The 12,655-nt window shown below is 34.4% G+C and overlaps 1 protein-coding gene across 9 annotated transcripts in view; it reads right to left on the bottom strand.

Annotated features, from left to right (window-relative positions):
• CCSER1 (coiled-coil serine rich protein 1) overlaps positions 1-12,655 on the bottom strand; it is a 1,108,361-nt gene that overhangs the window by 966,676 nt on the left and 129,030 nt on the right. For all 9 annotated transcript variants that reach the window (XM_074343893.1, XM_074343839.1, XM_074343854.1 and 6 more), the window contains 2 exons: positions 4,493-5,857; positions 588-772 (listed from right to left, as the gene is read on the bottom strand). In XM_074343893.1, coding sequence (XP_074199994.1) covers positions 588-772; positions 4,493-5,816 — 1,509 coding nt within the window. In that variant the 5' untranslated portion in view covers positions 5,817-5,857. The remainder of the gene's footprint in view (positions 1-587; positions 773-4,492; positions 5,858-12,655) is intronic.

The following is a 12,655-nucleotide window of genomic DNA, read 5'->3' on the forward strand; positions in this document are numbered from 1 at the left end:
ACACACACACCTCATCTCTACCTTCATTTGCAGGCTCCCCCGATTTGTACCAGGAACCTGGTATTTCGGATACCTGGAAGATGTTAAAGCTTCGGATGAGCATTTCATCTTGACTCCCAAAGGGCTCCTCCCCTATGTAGAAGGTCAGGGAGAGTAGGGTCCACTAAGGGGGCTATGGATGGCACCAACATAAGTGTGGTTTATAGCAGGACATTCTTTAGCATGGCTAGAGGGTGGAGAAATGGTGTGAAACGATGGGGTCAGAGAGAATATCCTCGGGATCAGCATTTTTCTTAGCTTGTGCATCCGGGGTCTTGTTCTAGAATGGAACACACTGAACTTTCCTTGGAAACAAGGAGGACAGGTTGTAAGGGTAGCTTATCGTGGTGTGCTTCCACCTGTCAGACATATGACAGTCTCAAGTGAAAACTGAGCCTCTCTGATTTGTGATGTCAACTGTGCAGACCAACTTTCCCTTCAAATATGAGGTATCTATTCTTCAGTCTGTCTTCATTTTGCAAGAGGCATGAACATGCCAGTAATAAATACGACTATTTTATTAAACGCAGGCACATGTAAATACTTACCATGCTATTCATTTTTGAAGATGATGAACTTGCTCTTTGCTTTCTTAGACTATTAACTTCTTCTGCATTTCCATCTTTTGGTTTCAAAATCATTCTGCTATTTCCTGCAGTTCCTTCTGATGAGGATCGCAGTCTCCTCTCTATAAATCTTCCTTCGCGATACGGACTGAAGCTACTGGCAAGAACTATTTGAAAAACAAATAAATAAAAATGGATATAAATTCTTAAATGCAGTTTTTATATATGTTCCATTGAAAGCAAATGGGAAACTCTTTAAGTCATTCAATAATTCTCTATCACAGAAAACGTTTTGAATTAATAGTGGTACTTTAGTTTACTTAATTATGTAATCACTTTGAAGCCCCAAAATGTTGGAGTCATCCTTGGCTTCTTCATACCTCACATAAATTGTATAAGCAAATCCTGTTCTTATTACCTTCAAATGTTGTACAAAATCTGATCACTTCTCACTACCTCCCCCACTAATATCCTGGCACAAATGCCATCAATGCTTGCCTCCTTTCCTGCCATACTTCCTAATAGTCACCTGCTTCTGCTACTCCCACCTGCCTCTCCCTGACCAAAGCACCATCCATCTTCTACATGATAACCAGAATGATACACTTGCTCCTCTGGTCATAAAGATGATGTTTTTCCAGTGGCCTGCCTGATTCCTCATGATATGACCCTGCTCTCTACCCCTATACTGGGGGCCTCTCCATTGCTCACCTGTTCATCTCTCTAACCTCATCATCTACTGTCCCCCACCCACTCTTTCACTCTGCTTATGGCACACTGGACCTCTTGCTGTTTCTGGAACATCACAGGAATGCGTCAGCCCCAGGATCTTTACCCCATAGCCTTTGCACTGATATATTCCTCTCAAATATCTGTATGGCTTACTCCTTAATGTTTGCTAAAATGTTACCCTGAGTAATATTCTATTCACTAAACTTAAAAATGCAAACTAAAAACAAGGAACTATCAGAAAGAGAAATTAAGAAAACAACCCCATTTACAGCTGCATCAAAAAAAAAAAAAAAAAACCTAGGAATAAATTTAACCAAGGAAGTGAAAAATCTCTAATTTGAAAACTACAAAAGAAATTGATGAAAGAAAATGAAGAAAATACAAGTAAATTAAAGATATAGCATATTTCTGAATTGGAAGAACTAATATTGTTAATATGTCCATTCTACTCAAAGGGATCTACAGATTCAATGCAATCTCTATCAAAATTACAATGACATTTTTCACAGAAATAGAAAAAAAAATCATAAAGTTTGTATAATAGAACCACAGAAGACCCTAAATATCCAAAGCAATCTTGATTAAGAACAAAACTGCAGGCATCACACTTCCTGATTTCAACCTGTTTTACAAAGCTATAGTAATCAAAACAGTACAGTACTGGCATAAAAGGAGACACAAGGATCAACAGAACAGAACAGTGAGCCAAGAAATAAAGCCATGCATATATGACAATTAATTTTTGACAAAGAACCCAAGAATATATGATGGGAAAAAATAATCTCTTCAATAGAGAGTGTTTGGAAAACTGAACAGTCACATGCAAAAGAATGAAACTGGAACCTTATCTTATACCATACACTAAAATCAACTCAAAATGGATTAAAGACTTTGAAGTTAAGACCAGAAACTGTAAACTTTATAGAAGTAAACATAGGGGTAAGCTTTTTGACACTGACCTAGGTAATGACTTTTATTTTTTAGATTTGATATCAAAAGCAAAGGAAATAAAAGCAAAAGTAAACAAGTAGGACTACTTCAAACTAAAAAGCTTCTGCACAGCAAAGCAAACAATCCAGAGATAGAGAGAGAGTGAGAGAAGACAACCTACTGAATGGGAGAAAATATTTGCAAATCATATATCCATCCCATAAGGGGTTCATACAACTCAATAGCAAAGAAAACCTAAATTTAAAATGGGCAAAGGACCTACAAAAACATTTTTCCAAATAAGCCAACAAGTACATGAAAAGGTACTCAACAGCCCTATCATCTGGGAAATGCAAATCAAAATCTCAATGACATATATCTCACTTTTGTTAGAATGGCTATTATCAAAAAGCAAAAAGAGAACAAGCGTTGTTAAGGATGTGGAGAAAGGGAACCCTTGTGCTCTGTGCACTGAAATGTAAACTGGTGAAGCTACTGTGGAAAACAGTATGGAGACTCTTCAAGAAATTAAAAATAGAGCTACCATATGATCTTGCAATCTCACTCTTGGGTACATATCCAAAGGCAACAAAATCTTCTTCTCAAAGAGGTATCTTTACTCCCATGATCACAGCTGCATTATGCACAATAGCTGAGGTATGGAAACGACCGAAGTATGAGTCAACAGATGAATGGATAAAGAAAATGTGGTATCTACATTCAATGGAATATTATTTGGCCTTAAAAAGAGAAGGAAATCTTGTCATTTGTGACAACATGAATTAATCTCAAAGACATGCTAATAAGTAAAGTCAGCCAGAGAGAGAAAGACAAATACTGCATGCCATCACTTACATGTGGGATCCTTTGTAAAAAAGTAGAACTCAGAGAGAGTAGAAAAGTGGTTGCCAGGGGCTGGGAGGTGGGGGAGATAGGGAGAGACTGGTAAAAGGGTACAAACTTTCAGTTATAAGATAAATATAGCCTGAGGATCTAGTGCATAACAAAGTGACTAAAGTTGATAGAACTGTATCTTTCAATTGATATTTGCTAAGAGTGTAGAACTTAAACGTTCTCAAAAAAAGAAAAGGTAAATATGTGAGGTGATGGATATGTTCATTAACTTGATGAGTGGGAATCCTTACACAATGTACACATATCAAATCATTACTTTGTCCACTTTAAATATATAATTTGTCAATTAATAACTCAATAAAGCTAAAAAATGCAAACTACAGTCCCACTCCTCACTTCCTAATCCTTTATTCTGCATTAAACTCATCCCTAGCAGTCATCACTATCTGACGCTTATTTATTTGCATGTTGTCTGACTATTCCCAGTAGAAAGTAAGCTTGATGAAGGCAGGAATTTATGCCTGTTTTGTTCATTGCTATATACCTAGTGCCAAAACAAATATTTATTGAATGAATGAATGAGCTGTTCTGTTTGGGCTCATCTACTGGTCAAAAGACTTTTGGCTAGAACTTATTAGGCCAACATATAGCAGTTCTTTTTAGCAACTTTTTAAGCCAATGAATAAAAGTTAAATTGCCAGAGAGCTCAACATTCCATTACTAATTCTGATATGAATGTATACCTAACACATTCATATGTATATTAAATACTAAACACACTTAATAATAAATACAGGCTAAATTTAGTATTATGAGATTTAGCAATTCTTTCTTGCATAAAGTGCATTTGTCTAAATGTCTTCAAAATCTTTAAACCTCTAAATTATAAAATCCTCATGAATAGTAGATGAATTTCTCCAATTGATGAAAATGAGAGATAGTGTACAATCAACTTTTCCTTGCTGACATTACCAGTTTATTTACCTATCTCTATTTTATAAGTTGTAGATAATATGAATAATGTCCAGGAACAGGCACCATAGTGTCAAAGTCAGTGAAATTACTTTAATGTCTTAAATGGCTTGCAATTAAGATCTCAGTCAACAGATTAATAGTTAGCAAAATAATTGTTAGTCAGTCTCTAGTGATAAATATTTACAGTATTCAGTTCAATATTGAGACAAGTCATCATTTCTAAATAAGAATTAGATATAATACGGATAATTTCATTTCTACCTTTTTTTTTAAACTGCCTAAGATTCCAACCTGAGGTCCACCTTTTTCTACCAATGTGATTTCATAAAGTTATTTATAAATTATAATGTAAATGATAATTCATGTATTTTAATATACAAAGAAAATCAGCATACCTTTGGCAGGATTTGCATCATACCCATATGATGTTTTGTTAAAGATGTGATGATCACCAGAAGAGGGTATTATCCTTGAATCTGAAATAGGATGGACCCCTTTAACTCGTTCAGCTATTGCTTTATGTTGCTCACAATATCCAAGTTTCCTTGGGGAGCTTGTCGCCAGCATCGCTTCACCATTTTGTATCAACATACATTCTTCTCTTTTTATACCTGCTGACAGGTGAGTCTCTGAGTCACTCCCATTCATAACAGGTAGTTCAGTGATTTGCAGTAACACTTCCTTCTGGTTAGCAGCAGAGGTTTCTGGTAAGGAATTAGATTCGGTGCTACATCGACCTTCTAACCTGTATTTCCCAGGAGACATAATTGCACAGGGAACAGTTCCCACAAGGTCTATTGTTGTCTTTGTAACAGCAGCAGGATTGGGAGAAATCTGAGAGGTAGAATCATTGTGGCCAAAGTTGTCACAGTGGGATGCCAGGCTTCCACTTTTAGGAAATCCATCCGCTTCAGACACAGAATCTTCAGTCAAGGCTAAGAACTCTGAAGGAGTCTGAGCTGTAGTAAGATCAGCAGAAAGCAATGGAGATTGTAAAGAGCTTCCCGCCCGTTCTGTGACATCCACAGAACAAGACGGAGAAGCTCTTACTAATACAGGTTCCCTCTCTTGGTACTGTGCAATTTCCAGTGAGAATTCAGACTGTTGTACCAGTGAAATGGACTGGCTCTGAGGAACTGGCTTAGAAAATTTATAGTGAGATGAAAAAGATTTAGTAAGAAGCTTCTTTGTTGACTGCTTAACAGAACGGCGAGTCTGTTCTTCTGTAAATCCAGAATCATCCCCCTCACTTTTGCCAGAACTCAGGCAATTTATGAAGACGTTCTTATTAGCTGAGTGCTCCTTTTCCCTTTCAAAATCCTCTGTCAAAGACCTTGTTAACTTCTTATTTCGTGAACTACTAAAACCAACAGAATGTCTCCCCCTGGTTTTAATATGTTCTTCCAAACTCAGTTTTTGCATACTGCTGTGACCAGGTTGAGCACCATTTGAAATACTAAGGTTCTGGTTGGTAGGTTCTTGCTTTGGTTCACTCCCTTTCTTGTGATGGAAGCTAATGGAAGGAGTACGGAAGATGCTCCTGCGTTTACCTGTACTACCTGAGCTTGAGTTAGTGCTGGAAGGAGAGGAACTGTGGACACCAACTGTATTACTGGAGGAGGGTGAAGAAGGCAGAGAATCATGTTTTCTGCTAATACTCCTTCTGAATATTGGCAACCGGGAGACCAGGGTAGATCGTCTTGATCCAGAGTCCCCCATCGGGACTCCAAGGCTTGCACTGTGATAGCCAACTTAGCAGCCTGAGAAAAGTTAAAACAAAGAGAAAAAGTTAATAGAATTCAATGATAAATAAGACATTTTAAAACAAAATACTGGTTTTTCATTTATGACAGAATTTTGTTACACTAAAAAAATATAAATAGTAAAATTCTGATACTTAAGGAATAAACAGAATTTCTAAGTAGCAAAATATCCAATAGTTTGTATAGAACAAACTTATAATGGTGCAAAAACTTTAAGATGATCAAGAATAAAGTCTATTTAAGAGTGTTATATTGGGAGACATGAGATTATTACTCAAGACCCAGTCTTACTACTTACACTGGCTCTACAATTTGGTAAATTATTTAATCTTAACGTTTTATGTTTCTTTATTTAGATTTAGTAGGTATGTGACAGCCATGATCATTGCCCTCTGGGTAAAATGTCCCACCACTGCCTCTGTTAGCCAGCACCAGATGTACCAAGGGACTCAACAAGTTACTGACCTGAGCTTAACAGAATCATAGACCAGACTAAGCAATGACCTGACCCAACAATCTCCACTCAAAGAAAAAACCACTGGGACAGATTCTTCCCTTTGGTGTTTGATTTAGGAAGTTTAGAGATAATCAGGCCATTGTCAGGGGAAAGTAAACCATATCATAAAGGATCTAAGGTAGAGCTATAAACAAGGCAATAAAGTTATAAGGAAACCACAGCTATAAGCTGGAGAAAAGACAGACAAAAGCTAATTCAGCTGGTAATGCTGAGACAAGTGAGAATACATACAGTGAGAAACAGAAGCACAGAAAAATTATGAACCATATTAATGTCAGGGTACTAATGATGAAGACAAAGGAGGAGGAGAAGGCAGCAGCTATAGTCCATTAACTGTGATGTACCAAGTACTTTAAACAGATTATCTCTTTTAATGCTTACAACTATAGAGGTAGACAATAGTACTATGGACATTCTACAGCAGAAAGGTAAATTGTCTATGTCACTCAGCTAATAAGTGGTAAAGCAGGAATGAGAAACTAAGCCTTCCCTAACCGCAGGGTCAGCTTATAATCAGCATGGTATATATTGTTTTCAGTAGGGTGAAGAGCCAAGAGTTTATGCTGCTGGAGGCAAAGGTATGTTTCCACCTCAGGAATTCCTAGTTGTATGGTCAATCTTTATATTCTGGTGACTGCTATTTCTCACTGGTTCTCCTAATGTGACATGATTTGAGTCCTATTTTGTTTTGTTTTGCTTTGTTTCTAAATTTTACTTAATTTCTGACCTATAGTATACACACCCTTTTGGTCAGCTTGAATCATACTGTTTCATTCTACTGTTTTTTGCAACCAAAACTAACAATAACACATACAACATAAAATGACAAGCCCTCTATTTTATCATCCTTACAGATATATTATGAGGCTGATCAAGTGAAAAACTTTCATGTCCTTGAAGTATATGACAAAAATGGAAAATATTTTCTCCTTCAGATATGCATTCTTCAATATTTGATATGTTGTTCCAAATCATATAAAATCAAACAGATTTGCATTACATGATTTTTACTAGATGATCTTTAATTGCACTCACTAAATTTGAATTTAAATCAAACTACATGTGAAAAGGAGTCAGAAGGGATAAACTGGGAGTTCGAGATTTGCAGATACCAACTACTATATATAAAAAGATAAAAACCAAATTTCTTCTGTATAGCACAGGGAACTATATTCAGTATCTTGTAGTAACCTTTAATGAAAAAGAATATGAAAATGAATATATGAATGTATATATATATGACAAACATTATGCTGTACACCAAAAATTGACACATTGTAACTGACTATACTTCAATTAAAAAAAGTTTTAAAAAATCTAAAATTAAAAAAAAAAAACTACATGTAGACAACTTCTAAATCATTTAAGTATTCTTGTAGGGCTTTGGCTAAAGAAAGCTCAAAATATAAACGAAGACATTTTAGCTCTTGAAATCTTTCACAAATTAAAACTATCTCATTTTCCTACAAGCTTAGATGTTCTGAAATGGATATAAAAAATACAATTTTTTCACAATTTCACTCTTAATAATGCTTTAATTAACATCATTCTCAGCTCTGATTTTTCACTTATATGCAAGATTTATTTCAATGCCCAGTGAATAATTTTGCTGTAATTAAAGCATTACCAATCATTATGATTTGCAGCTGGTGTTGAACCTATGGCCTTCAATGTATTAATGTCAAGATATTTACCATTAATGTCAAGGTATTTATTATTATTCAGAATTTATGCATATTGAAATATTTCTTGACCTCTTTTCTAGAATTTCTTGCATTTGTATTAGCATTTAAAAATAAAAAGTGAATAAATCTCTTATCTCTTAGGCAAGTATTCAAAGGGTTTAACTAATGAAAAAAGTTCAGAAAAAAGAATTACAATAAAAACATCTCTTCCTGAATACTTAATAAAAACAACCAGACTTCCACTGGGTATAAATAATACATTTGAGCTACTATATATATATATCTGTCCTAATTTCTTTAAGTAAAAACATCATGGATATACAGAAATATTTACACACTAAATGGGATGACATGGAGTAGATATAAAATCTATTAAAGATAAAAACCTTTTTATGATTCATTTTATTTGCTAATAGTCTTTTAAATGAAGTTCTTTATTACAAATAAATGAGAGAAAGATAAAATATCTAGAGGTTGGAATTACCCATGTTCTTTTAAAGACTGGATGCTATCTACATCTCCAGATTCATTATTCCCCTTCTCATATTTCATTCTCTAATTCAGTGATTACTATTTGTCATTTCCTGCTCACCTTCACCATCAAGGCATTAGCAGATGTGGGTCTGTGTTCATGGAACACCTTTCCTGTAACTCTGATGTGGTAAAATTCCTATTTCTACAACATGGTCCCTTCTAGAATGGCATCTCTGACCCTCTTCCCACTCTCTTCCATTTTGGATTTAGTACTCCTCCTTTATGTATCCTCAAGTATTACCTTACATGGTAAATATCTACTTATTTATCTGACTTTGCTATTTTACCATAAGTTTCTTAATCGCAAAAGCCATTTCTGCTTTGCTTTGAGACCCCAGTGCCTAACACACAATCAGTACCTATAGAGTAAATGGATTCCATCAAATGAAGTTTTAACTTGAATACATCCATATTTCAAACATAAGTAAACATATCTTTCCTCACTACCATAAATGAATGCTATAATTTTGAGGTTAAGTATGCTGAATTACAAGTTTCAGAGTCGTAAGTTAACTGAAAGCCTTTCAAACTGGAAAATCACTCAATAATCTAAAATTTCTAACATTTGAAAACAATGTTAACAAGTTGAATAACAATATCATCACATCAACTTCAACTTATTCACTAAAAACAAATACATTACAAGTTAATTTTATTTTTATTAAAATTTTATTATGATTGTAATTCCTTTCACTCCTTAGCAAATCTTGTATACATTTTCACATATTTTTATAAATTTCCAAATCAGATAAAACATATTTTCTCAATTATCATCTAATGTTTCTTGGTTCAGAAGTCATAGTCACTTTAACCACAACAGGTCCTGAAAATATACAGGTTGAACTAGACCTGCCCACTGTACAGGGATCTTTATTACCATAAACATTTGATTTGGAAAAAAAATTATTTATGTAAGAAGAATGTCTTCTAAATTTACTTCTAATGCTTTCTAAATAAACAAAAGTTACACTGACTTGTAGGTAATACCACCTCCACAGAAGCAGACTAACCCTATTAAAAGTGGTGTGAAACTCAGTTTGATCTCAACTGAAGAAATAGTATCCTTTGCTCTCTAGCACCAAGATTTAACAAAAGGCTCCAAGGGAGTACTTTATTCAGTCATCTCTACAACCTTAGCAAACACTGTCATTACCCTTAATAGAATGCAACTTTATATGGTAGATCTATTCTGAATAAAATTAGAGCCGAATTTCTTATTTGGCATGGTTGAAAAAGATATGGATTCTAGTTAAAGGGGTTATAAGGATCATTAATGTTACCTATAGAGTAAAAGTAAAACGCATTAAAGAAGGAAGAAATACTGGGGGGAAAAAAATCACACTTTCTGATGTAATTTCAAAGGCATAAATCGAAGACATAAAATAACCTTGCAGGATTTCACAGCTACCATCTTGAAAACTGATTACCATATACACAAATAGGTACATATATCTGTGCAGGCAAAAGAAACAAAACAAAATCCCCTTTATCTTTTTCTTTCTTGTTATTTTTCAAGTATTTCTTAGAATTTGAATAGCCCTCATACTTCTTCACAATGAACCAAAGATGATGAAGAGTCACCGATGTCTCACATTTGACCTAGTACTAAGTATCCTTTGTTTTTCTGCCTCCCAAAACTGGTGGTGTTTTACTGCAAGAACAAAACTAACAAACAAAAATACCTCTTACACAGACATGCAATCAGTATAAAATTATTTTGGTTTCAAATCCAAATTCTGCCACTTACTAGTAGCTTAAACTAGAACATAGATAATAATTATTTGACAGATTTTAAGAATGGAAGGAACAACAGCAGAAAGAAACTTTACACTATGCCTGGTATAGAGCAAATCTCCACTGTCCTCTTTTTCGAATGAAATGCATTCAAGCAAGTGGTGCTTCATGGTACAACACACTGAGTGATTATGAAAATGAGCCACTTATCAAAGTCAGCCCCAATCAATCTATTTTTTAAAAATCACCTAAAAATTCTGGGGAGGGGGTATATAGATTTAGATCTGTATTCTAACCCCTTATGATAAACCTCCCTAAAATATACATTTTTTATTGAAATTTAAAAACAATGACCAATATTTGAACTGCTTGTCGGTAATGTTGCATAAATTAAAACTGGTCCCAGCTCTATTCTTTTTCAGAAAAGGTATAAAAAAAATAATGTTAGAGCCTAAATGATCACATTAAAAAGAAAATCAATGATACGTGGTGAAAATGGAAGAAGGAAAATTCACAGAAACCAAATATTCTCCAGGTAACAATTTTCATTAAGAAAGTGATGGCAGAAAATAAATCACATGTAAACATATCAAAAGACATTGATCAATTTTTACCAAAATTAAATAAATAGCTTGAAGAAGTTTCCAAGTCAGTCTCATCTAATTATGTAATTTAGATGCAGATTTAAACGAGGCTCATACCTGACAGGTGTCAGGCTTAGCTGAAAAGCACTCCAGTTCAGATTCTGTTTTACAAAGGTCATGAAATTTGTATCTCAATGTTCCTTTTTTTATTGAAGTATAGTTGATTTACAATGTTGTGTTAGTTTCAGGTGTATAGCCATGTAATGCAGCTTTTTTTCAGATTATTTTCCACTATAGGTTATTAAAAGGTATTGAATATATTGTTTCCTGTGTTATATAGTAAATCCTTGTTACCTATGTTATATGTAGTAGTATGTATCTATTAATTCCATAGTCTTATTAATAAACTTTACCTCGTGTAATTTATCTTTAAATGTATTTCCAAAATGTTTCATTGTTTTCTTTTAAATGAATAGGGAATAAATGGAGGCTTTTTTAATAGATAAATCACTCACATACATGGACAAGGGCCACTTCTGTCAGGAGGGTCAATGAGGAGAATATGAGATACATTAAAAGGATGACTGATCAGGACCAAGTGGGTTATTGATTGATCACAGGGAAGAGGATGAGATTGTTAGCAGAAGGTAGGAAGAGTCAGAAATCATAAAGCTGACTAGATGTATTTAGTTAGCAATTTACTAAATTTGCATATAATTTAGCCACATTGAGTGCACTGTTATTTTCAACAAATAAGCAAGAACATAATCCAAACAATAACTGCTTATATCAGAAATGTTTGCTTATATCAAACTGATTTGACCCTAACAATGGTATTAAGCAGAGACAGACTGTCCCTAATTGGATCTATACAAATCAATCTTCCAGGTAAAAAGAGAAAGAGAGTGGGTGGTGCTAAATTAGCATGATAATGGATACTGTTACAATAGGGAATGAGAATACATGTCAAAGGATTATTCTAGCAGGATTTGGGGAAGCAGATGAGTCTTTTTTGTCTGAATTAACAGAAGGACAGGAATCTTGATACATATTTAGAAAGACATGTAATCTTGAGAGCAAGCCAGATAAAATCTTAGTTCTTTAGTGGCCAGAAGAGACAACAGTGGGAGAAGGGAAATACAGAAAGAATGGATTTTGGCCAGAGATCAGACAGAAGTTAGTAGTGAAAGAATAAAGAAGTCTAAAAGTTGTATCTACATGTGACTCAGCCTTAAGTAAATAAGAAGACTACGTTTATATTCAAAGAACGTTATAGTTTATGTTCTGGTATTTATACACAATGAATGCATTATTGTTAAGAAAGTAGATTCTCATGCAAAAATATCTGGATTTGAATTCAGCACTACACATAAGAGTTGTGTGGCTTTAGAGTGGCTTAAAAAGTTATTTAAACACCCTGAGCCTTCATAGGGATAACAGTTGCACCTGTCTTAAAGGTTTTGTGATAACCAAACAAGTAAAAGCAAAATAGCACTTAGAACAGGGTCTAGGACATTATAAATGCTTAATAACTATAAATTATCAAGAAATATTAGACATGTTTGTACTATTTCACAACTAAGTATATTTTAATTTAGCTTATAACCTTCCAAAGCTCTCTCAGCTGGAAGTTCTAATTCTGTCTACTAGTAGACAAATACTGTCATTTCCAGAGTCAGTCCTGAATACGACAGAAAGGAAGGTTAGAGGTCACAGTACCCAAACGTCAATGGGCTTGGGG

The sequence above is a fragment of the Camelus bactrianus genome, chromosome 2, assembly GCF_048773025.1.
Source record: "Camelus bactrianus isolate YW-2024 breed Bactrian camel chromosome 2, ASM4877302v1, whole genome shotgun sequence".
Lineage (NCBI taxonomy): Eukaryota > Metazoa > Chordata > Mammalia > Artiodactyla > Camelidae > Camelus > Camelus bactrianus.